Here is a 22,956-nt window from a genome sequence, read left to right on the forward strand (position 1 = left end):
GGGATTTTGCACAAGACTGTTGGTATCAAGCGTTCCATGTTATTAGCACTAACAAAACTTTAGTTTCTTTCCTTAAAAAACAGGATACCTATATTATATTTGTACAGAAGAAGCATCACCAGCCATTCAAAAACACATTTTAAATTCTAGTAACAGCAGTCAGGAGCTTGTATCCATCTATTAGATACAAATCAAACAGGACCCAAAAGACTACTTAAAGTAAAAGCTGTACAGAGAATGGAAAAGGCTGCCTCTTCACAGCAAGACATTGAATGGGACAGCCAAACTTAAATCACTGTATAGCTATGTTGGGACCTTTAAGACATAAAATGCACATATTACTGAAAAGAATTTATGTAATGTCACAGTTAAAGGAAGGGAAAAGAATACTATTAGGTATATATTTATAAGTTTCTTAAATAGATACAAAATCTCTTGTAAGAATGAAAGTATTCTGTTTTATGCTCCACATAAATCCTGTTCAATTTAGAAGTTACACACAGAGCCCTGCGTGGATACAAAATGGTGCATCTGCATCCATGTCAGTATCTGCAAAAAATGAGCCACAGATACCTGCAAATCTGCAGTGTTTTAGATACAAAATTTGTATTTTTGTCCACATGCATATCCACAAAAGAGCACCGCGCATATCCATGTTCACAGATACCCACAGATATCATCAGATTTGCAGGGTTCTCGTTATGCACTTATGGAACCTGTAGTCAGTCCTCTATTACACATGAACTTTGCAGTTGACTTTAAATAATTTTTACTAGGGCTGTCAGTTGACCTGCATTAACGTCTGCGATTAACGCAGTAATGCTGCACTGCCCCTTTGAAGTGCCATTTTGGTGCTTCAAAGGGGCTTCAGCAGAGCCAGGGATCAGCTGGAGTCCCCAGCTGGTACCAAGCTTCTAATGCGCTGCAGCACTTCCAAGGGACAACACTTGCATGGAGCCCGGGCTCAGCCACAGCACTTCAGAGGGGAGGCACATGCAATTAATCGCAATTATATTTTTTAATCGCTTGACAGCCCTAATTTTTACCCTTAAGGATATGCAGATAGAGACATAAGTATAGTAACAGACATTGTCACTGATAATGCAAGCACTATTTAGTACCTGTAATAAATTGCGGGAATACTGAAAAATGAACCAACACAGAAAAGATTTCTCACAACACGCAAATATTTTGGCAGCAGGGGAACGGAAGGAACAGAGATGAATAAGGAAACAGCCAACTACCGACCATAGAGTGTTGCTAAGTGTTTTGTTCTTGTAGGGTACTTACCTCTTCACAGACTTCCCGCACAGCAGCCACACTGGGTTCCTCCTCAGGTTCCATACCCCCGCCTGGGACAATCCATCTATCTGGATGGCGACTACTGCTCACCAATAGCACCTGCCAATGAAAAGGGTTACATTTCAAAGCAAAACAGAGTACTACTGATATATGTACTCATAGTAGCATGCTTTTGCAGGACTTGGTTTAAAAACACAAGTTCTCATGTAAAGACCCCCTCAGACTGGTCAAACTGGGGTCTGAAAAATATTCTGTATCTTCCTTCTGAGGCTCAGCCTTCCCTAACCCTAACAACTGCATATACTCTATTCAGTAAGCTACTCAAAGTTTTCCCAAACTATTCTAACCACTACTACTCTGGAAACAGAGGTACTCAATCTTGAAAAGAGAACAAATGGAGGATGGTCACCACAAAATTAGGGTTAGCAATCTGACATGACATCCCAAAGTCGCATTAAAGTCAATGTCATCACCTACTGTTTAAACTTCAAGACATCACAATACAATATCAGACAGTCAAGACACTATACCACTACTTTGCACCTAACCACACCTACATTACAAGGAACGGGAGGGAGGGGGTTTAAGTTGTTTAGACACAGAAGTAAGGTAACTTGCCCTTATAAATTGCTACTTTTGGTAGTATAATGGAAAGATTTTCAAGTTGGGTGCCTAACTTCCTTTTTCCCTTTGAAGAGTTCGACCCCCCCCCCCCCCAACTAGGGATGTTATAACGTAGTTGTTCACATGGTTAACAGATAAGCCTGGGTTTAATCAGTTAATCCTAACTACATTCACCCTCCCCCATGCTGCCTCTTTATGAGAGGCAGCAAGGGATTGGGGGGGCGGGGGGGGAGGAAGGAAGCAGTGCCTGCCGTGAGCCAGTATTTAAGACAGCTCCTGTGAAGCCACCTGCTGCCGCCTCCAGGTGCAGAGGCACAGAGAGGCAGGTAGAAGCCAGTTCTTGTTGGGTGCTGGCTTAAAAGCTGGCTCCCCATGGAGCCACCCCCCCACTACTCCTCTGATAGAGAAGCAGCCATGTGGAGGATGAGGGGGGCAGGAGAGAGCCGGTACACACGGGGAGGTAGCTTGAGAGCTGGCTCCCTGCACATACTGGCTCCCATAGAGCTCCTCCCCTGATAGAGGCAGCAGCATGGTGGGAGGAAACAGGGGAGGCAGATGGAAGCCGACACACGTGGGAAGCTGGCTCTTCAAGTGTGCCAGCTCCCATAGAGTCACCTGCCTTCCCACCATGCTGCCTCTCAGGGGGCAGGGAAGGGGGAGGTCACCTGCCCCACGCTGCTGCCTCTGATAGACAGGCAGCAATGCAGAGGGCTGAGGAGGAAGTGGTATACACGGAAACCCAGCTTTCAAACCAGCTCCCTGCGCATGCCAGCTCCGTACAACCCACTCCTTCCCCCGGCAGCTGCTGCCTCTGTATCAGAGGTGACAGAGGGGAGGCAGGAGCTGGTGCTTGCGAGGAGCTGGCTTAAACGGTGGCTCGCCATGAGCCCCAACTCCCGCCTGCCCCCCACCCACATGTAAACATATAACATTTACATGTTGACAAAAATAAAGAATTGCTATCATTCCTACCCAAAACCTACATTCTATTCAGTAGCACACTAAGAGAATAAACATGTGATGCAAATAATTATACACCTTTCATTTGTATCCCAACTGTTGTACCCCTTTCTGGCTGTTGAAAAGAAAAATATATTTCTCATCCATCACACTTCTTCTGACCCTTGGAACTGACAGCAAGGGATCCTAGCTAATCCTATTCATTCACTCTGCATTCTCTCCCCTGCCTTGTCTCTCAGGCACCATGGAAAACAGCCCTGTGACCAGCGCTCAATTTTCTCTGCCTCTGATAAGGTGGAAAGCAGAATCTCAATGCATGTCTGAGTTCCATCAGCCTAGAAAGAATAAAAAGAAATACATATTCTCATTTCAATAGAACTCAGTTTGTGAACCAACAAAACAGGTTTGAACTAAGAATGTAGAGACTAGTTGAGTAGTTTACTACCCGATAAGGCTAGGCTAGTGGAGTCACTACTTGACTACTCGCTTCTCCCACTTGCTGCCTCTGTATCAGAGGCAGCAAGGGGAAGGAGCAGGAGCCTGTGCTGGGGGGGAGCCAGCTTTGGTTCTCCGCAGGGAGGGGCAGAGGAGGTAGAAGCGCACTGGGAGATCCAAACACTGAGGATCTGCCTTGTAAAGGTAATAAGAGCTGCCTGATTCTTAGTACATTCTTAGCAAGCCAGATCCCTGCCCACTGTGCCTCTGCCTTTAAATGTTGTAAAAGCCGCCCGGGGGATATGCAGAGATACCAAGCAGCTCTTACTATATTCAAAAGCCAGAGGGGCAGCGACTGGGGACCCGGCATGAGCTGGGACTGCTCAGTATCTGCTCGCACTGCCCTTGGGAGCTAACGCCACTGCTGCTCTGCAGTTTAAATGTAGTAGGAGCCAGGCTGCCTGTACACCCAGCTCTTACTACACGTAAACTACAGAGCCTCAGCCAGAGTAGCGAGTGCCCTCCCTTAACTAATTGAGTAGTCAATGGAAATTCCATCGACTACTCAATTACCTAGTTAAATGGTACTTAACATTCACAGTTTGAATGTATCTGAATTGGAGCAATTCAAGATTTCCCCATAGTATACATATTTTTGGAGCACCTTTTATTCTAGCATTCAGCTGTACAATATTATGTGATTGTATTTGTTTGCTTAACCTCTCCCATAAACAAATGGCAACTGTTAATCCCAGCTGGATGAAAGTTTCCCCAAAGAATACCTGGACATTGTGTTTACTGTATCTGGCTGTGACTCATCCACAAGGAGAAACGCAAGCAAAATCAAATCCAGTGGTATTTTGTCAAGTTTCTAAATGATGTTTATTCATTCACTCCATACACAGCTGTGATGTCACATCTATTTCATCTCTCTATTTTCACATCTCTCTATTTTAAGAGCCAAGCAATGCCTGGTAAATCTTCTAGTCAAAAATATAAAGTGAGCAGTATACACTTGGTATTCTGTTTTGTAATTGAAATTAACATTCAAAACTGTAGAGAACATGCAAATATTTAAATAAATGGTATTATATTATTGTTTAAAAGCATAATTGCATTATCACAATTTTGAAATCACAATGATTTTTAATCACTTGACAGCTTTAGTTTCTAGTCATTATAGTATGAGGATAAGTTTCAAAACATGTACTGCATTTATTTAATTTACTAGAGTAAACAGGGCCAAAATGTGAAGATGAGAAGTTTTTCACATGAAAGATTTGTGTGCCGCAATGGAGATTCTATCCTTTCCCTCCCTTCGTATGATTTTAAAATATACAAACTTGTGCAAAGCTCTAAAGGGAATATTCATACTTTAAAACTGCTGTCTCAAAACAAAGGCTTCACAAATGTATTAGTACACATCTCTTCCCCATCCTAAACTGCAGCACTGAAAAGCCTCTGACACAGGCCTACGCAAAATACGGCCCGCGGGCCAGATCTGGCCCACCAAGCCATTGGATCCAGCCCACGGAGACAGTGGGGAGCCCCAGGCAGGCCTCCCTGCTTGCCCCACAGCTCTGCACACTGCTCAGAAACACAGATGTCAGGCCCTGTTTCTATTTCAAAACTGGAGAAGAGGGGGAAAAAGCTTCACAAGCTGCCCCTGCTCCAAGCATAATCCCACTGGCCCATTTCTGGCCAGAAACTGGCCAAATGGGAGCTGCCTGTTTGAATAACAGGCTGCCAAGAAGAACCCCCCCCCCCCCTTGGCTCAGTTATTCACACAAGCACATGGCCAGGCAGGCAGGAAAACATTTTAAGTCTTGGTTCTGAAGGCAGGCAGGCTGGTTTGGCTGCTGGCTGGTGAGTCTCCTGTCCAGAGCCTGCCTCTGGCACCCCAGCCCCTCCCTTCCCCAACCTTCTGCCCCCCCAATCAACATCCCCCAAACCCTGTGCAGCCCTCTTGCACCCATACCCCCTCCCAGATCTGGCAACCCAATCTCCTGCCCCAGATCACAACCTCCTCCTACCCTAGGTCACATCCCAAACCCCTGCACTCCAGTTCCCTGCCCTAGGTCACAACCGCCTCTTTGACCCAAACTCCCTCCCAGATTCCATTCTCCCTCCTGCACCCCAATCCCTTACCCCAAGCTCTCTTCTGCACTCAATCTCCATTCCAGACCCCACATCTCCATTAACATCATGGAAGAGTGCAGTCCTCAACTACTTTCCAAAATTTTGCAGTGGTCCTCTGTCAAAAATTATTGCCCACCCCGCTCTAACACCACCCCAGAACTCAATATTGTATTTTCATGTTAACTCTCTTTTACTATTGCTTTCTCTACAAACCAAGAAACTTCTCAACATTATATCTGTACTACAGAAGTTTCTGCAATTTTCCATCTACCATCCTATACTCATTTTTGGTTTGGTGTGGCCTTCATTCTTTACCTCTAAGGCCAAAGTTAAGAAATTTAACTCCTGGTCTTTCTGCCACTGGTCAAAAATGCAACTCAAGTCCAATGAATATTTCAAGTAACAAGAGTTTTACAGCATTTCTTCATCCCCAAAAACAAAAACAAATAAATGTTCCTCATAGTTCATTGCACTGCCAAGAGGTCAACAATCATCATCCATGTCTTTCACAACACACTTATGCTTGTGATTGTAAAAGTTATAACCACAGTTTTACAGTGAAGTTAACAAGGGGGTAAGTAGGCTTATAGATTAGAACCACAGAACAGCTAGCTAGCACTTCTTTTCTATTGCCCAGACAACACTGCAGGGAAGGGGGCCTCACGTGGCTGTACCAATAGCCTGGCTGGCTTTCCATTCACTGTTAAAAAGCAGTTGCAATTAAAACAAAATCCCTTCTGTCTCCCCTCCCCATTCTCTAAAAGTCCTTTAAAAACATTTCAAGTGGAGTTACTAAATATCAAGATTTGCCATCAAACATCTATATTACAAGAAACAAATGCAGAATTCTATACAGAACTAAGGCTACTCTCAGCCTGATTTATCAAAACCAATAGGGAATTACAAAGAAAATGCCTGGCACTTCTATCCCAACAATCCTTCCTCCCCCAACCCGCACCCTCACTTCCTGGCAGTTATTTCTTTTCTGCAGTGAGATCATGGGGGTGGGGAACAGTACTTCTTGCAAGCAATCTGGCTAAACAGTAGGGTTGCTGAAGAAAGGTCTTTCCACTATATAGCACAAGACCCATATATAGCACAAGACTTACAAACCAAAATTAAGATCTTTATCCTTATAGAACCAGAGAAAAGAAAACCACAGCAGAATTAACCGAGTAGCAATGGCAACATGGTATGGAAGATGTAACTTTGCTGGCAACAAAGGAGTGAAAAAAAGAAATCATCAAGCTTAACTGATCTCATGACAAGTCAAAATGGCTCCATTAGTAGATGTGTATGCACTTGCACTACCTTAAATACTGCTTAAAATTCTGAAATTTGTATTGCTCAGAAAAACAGCACAAGTGTTATTTTTAATTTTCCCCTCTTCCCAAAAATTTGAAATTAAGAGTTCTATCCCTACCAATTTTTACTTTCTAATTTTACCACAGTTTCTAGTGCATTCAAAATTAATTTTGAAACAAACTGTTACATTAACACAGTTCTGGGAATAAGACTGGTTAGTACAGCGGTTCCCAGCTGTCTGGCCGTGGAGCTCTGGCTCCCAAGCCGCAGCAGCTCTGGGGGCCGGGGTTGGGGTACACCACCCAGCGCCACCCTTCCCGCCATGGCTGTTGGGAGAGGCATGTCCTTCCCCACCTCTCAGCCAACCAACACTGGGCAGGGGCAGCATCTCCTCCCAGCCACAGAAAAGTGCTTCCCTGAATGGCTCCACATGGCCCTCCCACCATGCAGGAAAGCGCTCTTCCACGGCCAGGAGACCCTGCCCCTGCCCGGCGCTTGGCTGAGAGGCAGGGCAGGACATAACTTTCCCAACAGCTGCAGGGGAAGGGAAGGCACTGGGCAGTGTACCCCAGCCCTTGCCCCCAGAGCCACCACAACACAGGCAGCAGTGCAGGGCTAGCTAGGTAAGGAGGGATGGGGCAGGCACTGGGGGCTCCAGGGGCAGAGCTAGTGCTGGGGGGTTCTGGAGGATGAGCTAGTAGTGGGCGGGAGGGGAGGTTCTGGGGACAGGGCTAATATCGGGGGCTGGCACTGGGGGGGTTTGGGTGCAGTGGGGCTCTGGAAACAGGAGGCTGGTACTGGGGAGTTCTATTCAGGGGCTGGCACAAGCATTTGGGATGGGGGGCCTGGCACTAAAGGGGGTTGGGTACAGGGGGCTCTGGGGTCAGTGGCTGGTGGGGCAGTGGAGGGTGGGGGGCTCTAGGAGTTAGGGCTGGCACTGGGGACTAGGCTTTTGACAGACTGGTAATGTTTTATTTGCATATTCATCATTTGCATAATGAATATGCAAATAGAATATTACCAGCCCACTAAAGGTTTGGGAATGGGTTTGCCAATCCCCGGAATAAAAAAAAGGTTTGGAACTACTGGGTTAAGAACTGCTGCTCCAGAGGCAAGAAAGAATGCAGGAACACAAACATATTATCAAATTGCACTCAAAAAATAAAAAATAAATCCACCCCAATGGCTACATTTTTTTCCTTTAATTTTTCATGAAACAGGCAGATATGGAGATTCATACAAGAATCAACAGGTGAGTAAGGAAATGGTTAAATAGGAGGCTACAACTGGTCATACTAAAAGGAAGTTATTACAGGATGAACCTCTCTAGTCCAGCTCTCTGGTCCAGCATGATTTTAGTTAGCTGGAGCTCCATTTATCATGGGTGTAGCCAGTGCTTTTTTTGTTAAAAAAAGGTGCCAGTACTCCAGGGGAAAAGTTGTTGAGCTCCAACTGGAGGTGCTGGTACTGAGTCTGGAGGTGCCAGTACTGTGTACCAGGCAGTACCATCACAAAAAAAGCACAGGGTGTAGCCAAGTTTCCTGCAGTTCAATAAAGTTTGTTTAAAGCTATCAATCCTGGCTCTCAATGTCCTGTGCTGTTATTTAGCTCCAATTTACCCCTAAATGTCTTCTAAGAGCCCAGTAAGCGGTGGAAGTAATGTTGGTAATGCTGTTAGACAAAGTTGATCTCCCATGGTTCATCAAATTCTCTGGTTTAGCATCAGTCAGGTCACAAGGATGGCGGACCAGAGAGGTTCAACCTCTAGTGGAGTTCCTCGGGAACCAGTCTAGGGATCAATCTTAGTCAAACATTTTCATTAACTACTTTGGCACAAAAAGTGGAAGGGCACTAACAAAATTTGCAGATGTCAAAAAGTTGAGAAGTACTGCCAATATCATGGAGGACTGGAATATTATACAAGAAGATTTGGATGACAACTAGACTACCAAAAATGGGATGAAATGTAATAGTTCCAAGTACAAGGTCATGCATTTATGAACTGACAAAAAGCATTTTTGCTATGAGCTGGGGATGGATCAGTTAGAAGCAATAGAAAAGGAGAAAGGGCATGAAGCTTCAGCCAAGCACAGCATAACTATGAGCCACTGACAAGATATAGCCTTCAAAAAGGCTAATGCAATCCTAGGATGCATCAAGCAAGATACAGTAAAACTCCAATTGTCCAGCATCCAGTGGTCTGGTACTCCTGATAGCCCGGCACCAAATGGAACCTGGAAATACTCCGGCCAGCCAGACAATTGGAGCTGCTCCGCGCCGCTTCCCCAAGTCCACTGCTGCTGAAACTGACCAGTGGCGGACTTGGGGAAGAGGCACAGAGCAGAGCAGCCGGGGTGCTGCCCTGTTGGTCCAGCAGCGCTGCCCCTCACCTCCCTGCTCGGCACGGGGCAGCACCCCAGCTGCTCTGCTCCACACTGCTGCTGAAACTGACGAGCAGCAGACTTGGGGAAGCTGCGGAGCAGAGCAGCTGGCGTGCTGCTGGGCACCGAGCAGGGGGGCTGAAGGGTGGCGCTGCAGGACCAACCGGGCAGCACCCCAGCTGCTCTGCCCCATGGCTTCCCTAAGTCGGCCGTTGCTGAAACTGACGAGCAGCGGACTTGGGGAAATGGTGGGCAGAGAAGCTGGGGTGCTGCCAGGTTGGTCCCGCAGCACCGCTCAGGGGCAGCACTGTGGGACCAACCCGGCAGCACCCCAGCTGTTCTGCCCCACCCCTTCCCCAAGTCGCCACTGCCACTTGCAGCCCCAGCTGGCCTATCGCCAGCAGCTGCACGGGGCTTCCCTCACCTCCCTGCATAACGGCTGAGGGTTCACCCCATGCCACAGCGTTCCCCGCCTACTCCCCCCTAGACACCTCACAACCCCCTTCCGGAGTACCTCCTGATACTCTGGCATATCCGATAATTCAGCACCCCCTGGGTCTCAAAGGTGCCGGATTATCAGAAGTTTATTGTATTTCCAGTAGAGATGGAGAAACTACCTTATGAGAGAAACCCAGCTTGTTTAGCCTAACAAAACGAAGGCTGAGGGGAGATAGGATTGCTCTCTATAAATATATAAGAGTGATAAACACCAGGGAAGGAGAAGAGTTATTTAAGTTAAGGTCAAGGTTGGCACAAGAACAAATGGATATAAACTGGCCCTCCACATGTTTAAGCTTGAAATTAAATAAAGGTCTCTAATCATCAAAGAAGTGAAGTTCTGGATCAGCTTTCCAAGGGAAATAGTGGGGGCAAAAACCCGGCTGCAAGACTGAACTCGATAAACGTATGGACAAAATGGTATGAGATTACTTACAAACATAACTGCTATTAGCCAATCTTTCAAATGGCCTACAGATAGGTCTTTCCCAGGTGGCCAACAGGTGGGTCTTTCCACATGCTTGGGATCTAAATAATTGCCGTATTTGGGGTGAAAAGGAATCCCTGCCCCGGTCAGACTGCTAGAGTCCGGGGAGGAGGGAACTGACATTTCTCAGAAGCATGGGGTACAAGTCACTTTCTGTTTTGAACTAGGGATGTAAAGAGTAATTTTAAAACGTAACCATGTAGCAGTTACACAGTTACCCTATTACATGATTTTTAACATCCATTTTGAACTAGGGTAAAGGGTGAATTCTTTATAACTTGAAAACTTTAAATCACCATTTTAGAATTTCAGCATTTTAACCAGAGGTTATGGGGCTATTACAGGAATGGGCAAATAAAGTTCAGTGGCCTGAAGCGTGCAAGAGGTTAGACTATATGATCATGATGGTCCTTACAGATGGTCTACAGATTATAACATCTCTCAAAACAAAAGGAATCCTCTCTTTCCAACACCAAAAAAGGCAGGCCAAATGTTTGATCTAAATTACTTGACAAATTCTTAATAGACTTAATCATTACTTTCCTTGTTTCTAATTTTCTGAACAGTTTAAATTTAAAGTCCCCTTTTCTTTATATTTTCAACCTACATTAGAAAAAAATCAGACCTTCACAAGAATTCTTCTATTCTGCTCATGAGAATTATCATGTCTGCTATGTATCTAGAATGTTCCTAAAGTGCTTTACAAAACGTAACGTTAACATCATATAATACACACATGAACAGTCATTTTGCCCATCGGACAAGCATAGCCATCTCTGGTCAAATGGTTAACCCAGTGCACAATAACGTAGTACAAGTCAACATAACATCCATTTGCAACTATAGTATAGTACACGAAAACAGGAAGAATTATCAAAGTTTGCATTTAGTCAGGCTACTGCAGCTAATGCCTTCACCTGCCAAGCTTGGAACTCAGTAATATTCTATCACTAAATGCCTTATTCTACTCTTATTACACTGATAGTTTCAATCATTCAGAAAAAAAAAATCCCGTGAGAAAGTATTATATTTATGTTACATAAGAAAACAGAGGCATAGTGGTGAAGTGAGCTCCGTAATACAGAGCAACCCAATGGCAGATATGGAAGCAGAACCTAGGAGTCCCAACTTCCCAGATTCTTACTCTAGTCACAGCAAATTGTAAAAGCAGCGATCATGAAATACTAGCATCAGACAAAAGTACCTTTTGGAAACATATTAAAATTCATCAAGCTAACTTCTAGCAGTGTGAGCAAAATGTATTCCCATTGTTGCATTATATTTAAAAAACAAATCTATTTGAAATTTACAAAATGAAGAAAGTTTATTTCAAAAAAGTATTTAATATCTATGAAGGCATCTTACAGTTCATTAGTGTTTCTGCAAGAGACTAGGTGAGATTTTCAGCAACTTCAGCTAAAAATAGAATGCTTAAAAAACAAACAAACAAACAAAAAAACCACTGAGCCTCTGAAATACGCCTGAAAGCAGTGACCAAGCCCGGACACTGTTTCTCAGAAATACAGCGAAAATTCAAGAGAAGATGAATTGTTCATTTCTTTCAATTGCAGTATTGTCTCTATGTATGTGTCTGTATAGGGACTTATGCAATGTGCCTTCTATGTTGCCTAGAGGCCTCCAGGGCTGAAACAAGAGCAATCTAAAATAATTTCTTTCCTCCATGAACCCCAGCATTTCTTCCTGTTGCTCTATCTCTCTCACCTATTTCAATGACCCCGGGGTTCCCTCACTGGTAAAACATTTCAATGGTTACTTACAGGGTGCCTTTAAAAGAGAACCCCTTCCGCAGCCAAGCATTTTGTGTTAGGCTTAAGCACTGAGGAAGGATTAATATCCACACTACTCTTGCCAGCAAGGCATTTGTAAGGAGATGGCCATCTACTAACAGCTTCTTGGGGGGCATGTTCTGGAGACAGTCCTTATGGCTCCTTTTGGAGAAGACTTTGTCATGACTGTGATGAGTGCAAACTGCCCTTCTCTGAAGCATAAAAAGGTACTTACCATATATAAATCAAAAGAAAGGAAAGTAGCAAGGCAATCATCTTAGGCAAGGTCCATGGCAACTTAAAGCCAGTAAAAATTCAACCAAACAAATGAAATCTACAACATTAAACTAAAATTAAAGCACATACCATACTCAAGATACAATTATTTAAGTATAAGGCTACATTTTAGGCACAGATATTTTTAGTAGAAGTCATGGACAGGTCACAGGGCAGTAAACAAAAATTCACAGTCTGTGACCTGTCCATGACTTGTCCTATACCCCTAACAAACTTAGTCTAAGGACCCCTACTAGAGCTGGGAGGGGGGGGTAAAAGAGGGAGTTGGCAGGCCCCCTACCCAGCTCCCCAGAAGAATTCGGCATAGGACAATTTGTATGGGGGAGGTGGCTCAGGGTTGGGATGCAGGGCAGAGCTTACCGCAGTAGGGCTACCCAGAAGTCAACAGCGTGTCCCTGCAAACTCCTAGGGGAAGAAAAGGTTAGGGAGGCTACTCCACGCACTGCCCCAGCCACAAGCTTTGGCTCCGCATCTTCCAGTGGCCAGGAAACATTGCAGAAGTCCCAAAGGTCATGAGATCTGTGACTTCTGTGATCTACATGACAAACATGGCCTTATGTACTACTTACAATATTCCTATGCAAATCTAACACGTTTGGAAAGGAGAGACTGGTTCCTTGACTACTTTGGCAGCCAAAAAACAGGAATTGAGAGATGTTCGAAAAGTGAAGGATCAATCCTCAGTTTATACACGGCAGCTATCAAGGAAATGCCAGGCTCCTCAACTACAGAAGGGAAAAAAAAAACCACACATCACACACACCACTGTTCACTGCTTAGTCACAGCTAAGCATATGACTTCTACTGTGTGGCTTCATGGATGCAATTTTACGAAGGATTACAGAATTATAAGAATGGATATAAAGCTAGATGATTATCTACTCACACAAAATATTTTAGCAATGCACTTTCCGGACATTCAAGAAAAGCCCTGAGTAATTCACAGTCTTAAGGACAGTCAAGTAAACATACTTGATGAGACATGACAGAGGGAAGGCTGACAAGATATCAAGTAGCAGTATTTATCATCATAACCAAACTCATAAAACTGCATGCAAAACTAATCCAGGTCCACTCCACATTGGCTACCTCAGATATATCTATTAGAACTTGCCACAAGATGGAAAGTGTCAAGATCAGTTCAGCGTTTCTTAATGATCAGTCCCTGAGATCTCCCTTACACAGTTTAGGAAGGAAGGCCCACAGACCCTGAAATTAAAAAATCTGAGAAACAGTGAGTTCTATGAATAGTTGTCAACTGAACTCAACCATTTCAGTGATAAAATCTAAAATGATCTATTTATCAATACATAGATTTAAGGAACAACTATGCTTTCTATAGTCACAGGATGGATCTATTCAAATCAAAATGATTTGCCAATTTCAACTGATTTAAATTGGCATGTAGGAGCTTTTCTTTTAAATTACCAACTTTAATCTTGTTTTATGTTTGTACTTTTTAATTTCTTAAAGGAAATTCTCGTTTGATAACCATTGAAACATGTTAATTTGTAACTAAACAATGCTTTTACCAAAAATAAACACCAAATTTAGTGTAACAGAAGAATACACCATACCTACACATTTAAACAATTACATAATTTAATTTACATTTATTCATAATCTTAATTTGTACATATTGGATTATGTTATAAAATGGTGAATGTGTTTCCTAGATAACAAATATTTTACATGTGATTTTTGTTACTTTCTAGCCAGATGGAAATTCAAATTCAATTAAAAACAGACGTTTTGTGTTTTAAAATTAGTTAAATAAAGGTGTCTTACATGTGCTAAATACATAAGAACATTTATCAAAACATTCTGTATTTAAAACTGTTGCACGAAGAAAATATAGTATCTGTAGTCAGTGAATTGAACTGTTTCTGGTCACTATATCCTTCAAGATTTTAGAACTAGTAGATCTCATCCTCTCAAAGCTAGTTTTTATTTACAGATAGGAAGTAGGGATGTAAAAAAATAATTTAAAATGGTAACCAGGTAACTGATACAATTCCTATCAGTTATACGGTTAAGCATTTCTTTTACCCGGGGATGGGATAGCTGCTGCGAGCTCTGCATTAGGAGCCAGCAGGCTCCATCCTGCCACACGCCAGGTCCCAGCAGCTGGCTGGGAGTTCTAATGCAGAGCCTGCAGCAGAGGTAGTCAGTTCCCTGGGAAGGCGGCCAGCAGCCAGGACTCGGCATGTGCTGGGATGGAGCATGCCAGCTCCTACTACAGAGCCCACAGCAGGGGCAGCCAGTTTTCTGGGAGTGGAACCAGTGCCCCAGAGTGGGGCTGCAAGAACCCTAGGGCATGTGGGGGGCAGCTGGCTCCCCTGGATCAAGGCTAGCTGGTGGGAACCAGCCCACATCAGGATCCTGCTGGCTTCCAAGTTAACTACAGAGTCTGCAGCCAACTCCCCAGGTGGGAAGAGTTTACCCAATAAGCAACAACTTACTGGTTATACTCCCTAATTGGAAGAGGAAACTAGCTTCTGTTTTTCCAGTGCCCACTAGTTTAACTCATAATATACTCATATTTGAAAAAAAAAATTTGTCAAATCCACACTGAACAAAGATATGTGCCTATATGTTCAAAAAGAAACATGAGTCAAGTCATTAGGAATCAGAAAATACACCAAGGGCCTGTAATTTCCCCATCCCCCGAACTATACCCATGTAGGAGTCTCTTATTTCACGGAGTTCTGCAACTTCACATAATATTTTCAAAACAGGTTCATAGTGCATTATTCTCTATAATTCAGAAATTTAAAAGGGCCAAACAATATTATACATACAGAATTTTAAAAGTTCACCAGACACTAGGGATGTCAATGGTTAACAGGTGGCTCAGCTGGGCTGGAGCAGCCCCCCACCCGCAGCAGGGATGTAATAGTTGATTAAAAGATAAGCCAGAGCTTATTGGTTAATGCTATCTGCTACACACAACTCTCTCCTCCACCCCCCCACTGTGCCTTTGCAAGTAAATTTTTTAGAAGGCTGACCAAACACTTGGCTCAGTCCCAGCTCGTGCCAGGTCCTGGCAACAACCCTTGCTGCAGCTCTGCATTAGAAACAATTTAAGAGCCAGCACATGGGCAGGCAAGTGGCTCAGTCCCTGCTCGAGCCAAGTCCCAGCAACTAACCCGCTGTGGCTTCGCATTATTAGGGGACTGAGCCAGCCTGCCTGTGTGCTGGCTTCCCAGAACGCTAACAACGCGGAACCACAGCAGGAGTAGTAGCCGGGACCTAGCACAAGGCAGGACTAAGTCCTTACAGTGCTAATCCTGGTCAACTACAGTACATGATTAATTGATAACATTTTTGTTGACTACATGATTAGCAAATTACATGCTTCTTAACATTCTTAGTAGAGTTGCTAGGTGTCAGGTATTGAACCAGACAGTTTGATATTTTCACCTCCTGTCCGGTAAAAAAAAATTCAGAAAATACCGGACACCTAAAATGTCCGGTACGTTCTCATTTTTTCCCAGCCAGGAGGTGAAAATCTCATCCTGTCCAGCTCAATATGGAGGCAGCCTGGCAACCCTAGTGCTTACCTGGTTCCACAGGGGAACTGTCCGGCCCCACGCAGGGAGGCAAGATGGTGGGCGGCTGCTGGCAGCCTGTCAGGGCCAAAAAGCCTCAACACACGTTTTTTAAAGGGGTCACGCTGTTGGGGTTTTTTTTTTGCTTAACTCTCAGGGTCCTTTTTTTTTTGGTATTTTTTCTGAAGCCATCTGGCACCTAGCCTACAGTGGGCACCCAGTCGAGCCAGAGCAGCCCCTTGGCAGAAGCAGTTCTCTACCTGTAGCAGGCCCCGTCTGGCTGGAGCAGTCCGCCCCACTGTGGGCAGGGAACACCCAGCCCAGCTGGGCTGGAGAGGGGCCCTTCACCCATCCTGTTTAAACGGTTAACCAATTACACATAACATTTAGCCATAAACCTTAGAGCAATGATTTTCAGACTTTGGTCTGTGGAAAGCTGGCTGATCACATGATGCAGTACTTCCTTATTTCCAGCTACTGAATCACATTAAAAATAGCTAAATATACATTAAATACTGTATAATATCATCTTTTCATGTCAACAACCAATCTAAGGATACAACAGGGATGTTACCTGATTATCAGTGAGCAGTCAGATGGTCGTAACTATCTCTTAAAACACAGCACACATGAAACAAGTTAGAGATCCTCTCAGAGTGCTTATCTGGCACACTTCAGGAAAGCTCTGTAGACTCGGCATATTTTCATAGCTTTCCCTCATTCACTTTTATTCCTCACTTTATAGTAGACTGGAGAGCAGTAATGCCCTGCTACTCTTTGTGAAACAATTATTTCCTCAAAAATTCCTTCAAGGTATTAAGTTGTTAATAAGCAACCTATCTATTAGATAAGTCAAGCATGTCTATAGCTGTAGCCACTCCAACACCCAGGCTTTAAAAAACACAGTAGAACTGAACATTTATACTGTGTATCTTATTAAAATATAGCACAAAGTTCCAGTAAGTGGATTTCCATTCTGTCTGTACCTGTAAGTGAATCTGTGAAATTTTTTGGACCCCTGCCTCAAATACTTATTGGAAAAAATCAGTATACAAAACTGTTTTGTTTTGTCAATACAACCTGCAGTAAAATTTTAAAAACTTACATGACATCACAGGTGCTAAAAAGCTGTACTTCAAAGTTCTAGATTGGATTACACACAAAATTCAGGATTATGCTGCTTCCTATAAACAGTTATTTAAATTTCTAAACTATTCCCTTCTCTCACACACAGGCAGCAATTAGCACAAGAATTTACTGCCCCTAGTTTTTTCATCCTTTTCATCCTTTGTTTAAGCTAACTATTGCAAGGCTCTCTGAAAGCCGTTCAAAATCTCTTCGAAATAGCCATGTTGCTTTTTTTTTTTTTTTTTGCAGACATTTCCTTTTAAGGGGAATTTATTGTTTCACAAAGAACTGGAGTACAATAAAAGGTTTTCTAGCAGAGCCAATTTAAATTTATTCTTCACTTGTATTTTAAGTTTTATTATGTTAATTATTTCTTCACCAATTTTAGAGGAATCTTTGCAGCATTAAATTGGTTTTTATGTAAACTTTGGGTATGAAAATCTCTGGAGAAAGAATGTATTCAATTTCTAGGACAACCTCATTTAAATATTGTGTCCTAACACTGACTTTTCAATCATAGATCTTTTTAAAAAAAATACCCAGTCTGTAGACGATATATTGAAAAATGGTTTGTTTCAAAATTGACCACTTAAAGTAGTATATCATCTATCCATTAGGCCTGGGTTCTCCACCTTTATAAAAAACCTTAGGGGGTGTTTTTCTACTATTGCACACCTCCCATAAACACTTGGAGCCTGTTTCCACCCCTTACAATAGCAAGGATCCTGCCTTGAGCATGGAATTACAAAGCCACTCAAATTTGGACCATCTGTCCCTCCATCACAACTGGGATGTAAACAGTTACCTGGGAGTCAGCAGCCATGTGGGGGGGAGGAAAGGATAAGGGGCGGAAGCTGCAGCAGGCAGAGGGAGGAGCAGCCCATGCTCCCAGCACCAATGGCTTCAATACAGAGGATTGGAACGGCCCCCCTTTCACCCAGCCCCATTTAATCAGTTAACTGGTTAAACTTAATGTTTAACCAGATAACTAATTAAATGGGATTTTACATCCTAATCATAGCAGACGAGTATGTAGAGATACAAACACATTGCTTCGAGTGTAATTGAATAGATGTCAAGTTGGCAGCAAACTGATGGCAGCCCCTTCAAAGGGGGCTGAATAGCCAATTCCACTCCTCCAAACCCCAGGGAGGCGTGCAAAGGGGCAAGCCCTAGAAATATCCTCAGCTCAGAGATTCCTCTAGGCCATATGGAGGGCTGGCACTGCCAGGGCTCCTCTGGCCCATCCGACAACTCCAAATCATGCAGCAAGGCAGCCAACGAAAGCAAAGTCCTCAGGTAGTGCAGAAGCTATTCCACGGGCTTGATCTGCACTTTCTAGAGGTGCAACTGCATCCGGGCAGAGTGCAAGACCAGCACCAGCAGGACTAAGTACATGCAGCGCCAGCTGGCATGGAGCCAGTGCAGTGAATTGGATGAAACCACCTCCCCAAAAGTCCTGCCCTGACCCAGATAGTTCCTCAGTAGGCATGTTAAATTTACATTATTTCAGAAATTGAGTAGTCAAAAATTCTATCAACTACCCAATAGGAGAAAGTAGCCCCACTCAGTCCCAGTTCATGCCAGGACCAAACCCCACTGTTTCACAGCTCCTACTGCATTTTAAATTGCAGAGCTACAGTGGAGTTTGGTCCCTGATCCAGCGCGAGCATGGACTGGGCGGGGCTGCCTGCCCGCCTGGCTCCTAAATTTAGTAGAAGCCGGGCAGGCAGTCCAGCTCATTCCCTGCTCATGCCAGATCGGGGACCAAAACTGCAGATCTGCAATTTAGAACACAGTAGGAGCCGCCCCGGGGGGAGGAAAGAGGGAGGGGCAGGATAGAAGAGGGGAGAAGGGGGAAGAAGGAAGAGAGGAGGGCAAGCTGCCCAGATCCTACTGCCTTTTAAATTGCAGAGCCGCAGTGGGGTTTGGCCCCAGCACAAGCCAGGACAGAGCTGGGCTACCTGCTCAGCTAGACAGGAACTGTTACCACAGAGTCCCAGTGGGAAGTTGGGACCCCCGTGGCCAGGAGCTGCTGCCAGAGCAGCCTCCCCTGCCCCCTTCCCCCTGCTGCCTCTAACAGAGGTGGGGCGGGGGAGCAGAGACAGTGCTGGGGGTGGGGGGACCGGCTTTTAAGACAGCTCCTGCTCCCTGCACCCAGCTGCCTCCGATATAAAGGCGGGGGGAGGAGGGGAAGAGAATGTGAGCAGTCTAGACTACTCTCTTACATCCCTAGTCCTCAGCCCTGTTGTCCACCTCATCCATTTCCACCATCACTCCCTCCCACCCTTAGAAGCCTGGCAGGTATGGCTATCAGATATCGTGTAATAATAGTTGTGTAACTAATAATATTTGATGCATGTACATGACTATTTGATAGTCTTTGGGGTAGGGCCGGCAGCCAATGTGCTCCCAGCCTGCTACCCCGCGCTGCTGACATTCTATCAGAGTTTAAAAACCAGCTCCCCGTGCAGACCAGCTCCGCCTGCCACTTCGCAGCAGCCTCCCGTCTCCCTTCCACCCTCCCACCAAGCCAGCTCCCCCACACTGCCTCTGTAGGAGGCAGTGGGCAGGTCCACAGAGCCTGGACGCACGGAGACTCACTTAAAAGCTGGCTCCTCGCATGTATCAGCTCCCGCCTGCCCCGTCATCCTCCATGCTTCTGTCTTTCTATCAGAGGCAGCAGTGCGGGGTGGGAGTGGTGCAGGTGGATCTGGTGCTTGTGAAGAGCCAGTTTAAATCTGGCCCTTCACAGGCACCAGTTCCCGCCTCCCCCTACCCTTACTGCCTCCAATACAGAGGCGGGGAGGGGGGGGGGGGGGAGAGAATGTGTGTAATCAACAAGATTAACCAATAAGCCCAGGGCTACTGATTAATTGTATAGCTTCTACATTTTGACATCCCTACAGGCAGGGAGCCAACCACTTTACATTTGAATGGTGTTACAACTCCACATGCCTGGTTGCAATTCCATTTGTTCAGATTTGCCCTGGTTGTCCCACTGTTGGTGATGAGGTGGAAGGGACGGGCCAAATGTCAGTGAATGGCATTACTGAAATTTTGTTGTGTCTCCCCTCACAGCCTCAGTTCAGAAATTTCAAGCATATTTAGTTATATTACAATCCAGACACGACAATGAAAATGTACCTAAATACACCTTTCTAGAAATGTGTATAAGAAGTTACCATATATATCTAATCAACTGTATAAAGCTACTTCAGTAAGTGTAATTTTCTTAATTAGGCCCAGCATCATTGCCCCACAAAGCAACCTCTGAAACCACAAGGCTATATTTTTTCCTTATACTTATTTAAAATTGCAAAATAGTTTCATAGAAATTGGTAAGAAAGGCAGTTCTTTTTGTCTAGGCAAGTTTTTACAAGCATTCAGACCATTTTTAACTGAAATGCTGACATTCTTCACCATGAGAGTACAACTATAAAAAAGGCTTCTTCACCATATTAAATAATAACCAAATGGTATGCTAATTAACTTTCCAGTGATTCCCTTCAGATCTCCTGTATCTACAACTATGATAATGAGGAGAACAAAGACTTTGATACAGCCACCCAGAAACTAGTAAATCAGATCAAGTCAAGAGGATTCCATTACATTCATGTAAGAGTATCTCTTGATTTGTTTTAAATATTGTATCACAAATAAGAAGCTTTTCTCTTTAAAAAGGGTTAGAAAAATCATATTTCTAAGTGCAAATTCCATCCCTTTAGCATTACAGACATAAGTATCCTCTATGATATAATTGTTTTCAGGCCAACCAGTTTACATTTAATTCCCACTTCCTCTCAAGCCTTTCTGGCCATTAGTTTCTGGCAATGCATGAGTCCCTTTTATCCCAGTTTCTTTTTATAAATCCAGAGTCATGTTTCCTTTCCCATCTCATGTGATGTGGTAGAGTGAAGCTCTGCCACTGTGGTTAAAGTGCAATCCACTGCCAAATCCCATGCCACGCCATACGAGAGCACTTCACCCTTCAGTGTTTTAAACCTTCAGTTCAGTAATTTTCATCTGCAATCATGTTCACACCATCACTCAACACTGTATCTTACATTTCCTTAAATATGTTTTACAAAAAGTGTTACATTCAATTCACCAAATGTAATATAAACACCTTCAGAAGTCTAGGTTTTGTACGAGGAAAAAAATAACGATTTGCAATGGTTTTATCTTTTTCAGTTGCCCTTAGACTCAGACTCCTGCATCTACTTTATCTACCAAAATCTGTTGTACCTTCCCACACCTCCGGTATGTAAGATAGCAGAAGAGAGAGCTGTCTAGCTCATTAGCAAAATTAAAGCCCCATACACTTCTTGAGCTATAGAACCAAGCGTTTACTCTCTCGAGTCAACCATGGCAAGGACCTTAAATATCTTAGCTCCTGTGAGCCTTCACTCTCTGGGAACACCAGGTTCTTACCTTCCAAGCCTCCCCCCAAAGGTCTCACTCACAATTCCTGCCAGCCCACCCTCCTGAGCGCCTGTCACTTCTAAAAGTGTCTCCGCCTCTACGTTTCCCCAGGCTTAACATTCAGCATTCCCTGCTCATCCTGGTAACAGCACCCCACCAGCTTCCCCCCCCCCACTGCCTTTTCTTCCCCCTGCTGAGCCACTCAGAAGGCATCGTCCTTTTAGCTCCCTCATTCTCTTGCCAGGCCTCCCACCCACTCTACTCCCAAGCGCCCACACCCGGCCCCAGTCCACTACGGCCCCCTCCTTCCAATCCCCCTAGGCTGCCCCCAGGCCAACCCCTCCCCGATTCTACTGTCTCCCCCTCCCCCACCGAGCCCCCCATTCTACTGTCTCCCCCTCCCCCACCGAGCCCCCCATTCTACTGTCTCCCCCTCCCCCCCGAGCCCCCCATTCTACTGTCTCCCCCTCCCCCCCGAGCCCCCCATTCTACTGTCTCCCCCTCCCCCCCGAGCCCCCCATTCTACTGTCTCCCCCTCCCCCACCGAGCCCCCAGCCCCTCCCCCATTCTACTGTCTCCCCCCTCCCCACCGAGCCCCCAGCCCCGCTCACCTCCTCCTCGCTCTCGCTGCGGAAGCAGAGACAGGCCGCCCGCTTCTTGTACCCGTCCCCGTCGTAGGTGCGAGTCTGGTTGGACTTGAGCTTCATCATCCTCCGCCGTGAGGAAGGGCGGGCGGGGCGGGGGGGCAGAAGCGGGGCTCGGCTCCGGGGCGCTGAGAGGAGGAAGGGGCTCGGCGCCGGGGGGAGCGCACCGAGGCTGGGGCCTGGGCTCCGGGCGGGGAAGGGGGCCTGAGGGGGTGGGACCCGCCGGTCTCCGGCAGCGGGGAGTGAGGGGACCCGCCTCCCAGGGGAGCCTCTCTCACGCCGGGAGCCTCCGCTACACGCTACGGACGCTGCCGCCTTTCGCCCGCCTCGTCCCCCGCGTCAGCTCCGCGAGCTCGGCCGCCGCCAGCTCTCCGGCCGCCGCCAACGACGACCGCGACGCCATCTTGGGGCACGCTACGCCAACAGCGTAAAGGCACCGGGGCGGCCGCAACGCCCCGCGCGTGAAGCCTCACTCCCCTTCCGGGCCCAGCACGCGCTCTACGCTAGGCACGAGGGTAGACCGGCGCCAGGAATAGGGAGGGCCTTACGCCGTTTGCGGCCCGCGGCGCGGGAGGGGGTGGGGTCGGAAGGCGGACGTTTACGCAAATGGCGCAGGAAGGAACGGCAGACAAACGGTGGCTTTACGCAATGCACCTGGCTTACCCAGCCAGCGTACCTGTCTGGTGGCGAGAGTGCTACGCTACTAGCGCAGCACTGGAGCGCTGCGATTGTTCCATTGTAACAGTACCCGGGAAGGGGGAGACGCGTGAGCTGATGGGGGGGGGGGCGATAAAAGTGACTCGAGCCAGCTCAGCACGGGGGGGGGGAGGTGATTCTTCTGGGGAACCCCCTCCAGCCTGCTAGACAGCTACAATGCTAGCCCCCTGGATCCCTAATTAGGAATATTCCTGCCCCCCTCCCCGCCTCCCACCGCACAGACTAAAAAAAGACAGAACTATGTTTCAGCTACACCAGACTAACACGGCTGCATCT

At 45.7% G+C, this 22,956-nt stretch overlaps 1 protein-coding gene across 1 annotated transcript in view; it reads right to left on the reverse strand.

Annotated features, from left to right (window-relative positions):
- NUDT3 (nudix hydrolase 3) overlaps window positions 1-22,448 on the reverse strand; it is a 37,496-nt gene extending 15,048 nt beyond the window's left edge. Inside the window, exons 1-2 of the mRNA XM_075909878.1 lie at window positions 21,931-22,448; window positions 1,291-1,401 (exon numbers count right to left, since the gene is read on the reverse strand). Of these exons, the coding sequence (XP_075765993.1) occupies window positions 1,291-1,401; window positions 21,931-22,029 (210 nt within the window). The 5' untranslated portion in view covers window positions 22,030-22,448. The remainder of the gene's footprint in view (window positions 1-1,290; window positions 1,402-21,930) is intronic.
- Between the last annotated feature and the right edge of the window lie 508 nt (window positions 22,449-22,956).

The sequence above is a fragment of the Pelodiscus sinensis genome, chromosome 27 (genome assembly GCF_049634645.1).
Source record: "Pelodiscus sinensis isolate JC-2024 chromosome 27, ASM4963464v1, whole genome shotgun sequence".
NCBI lineage: Eukaryota > Metazoa > Chordata > Testudines > Trionychidae > Pelodiscus > Pelodiscus sinensis.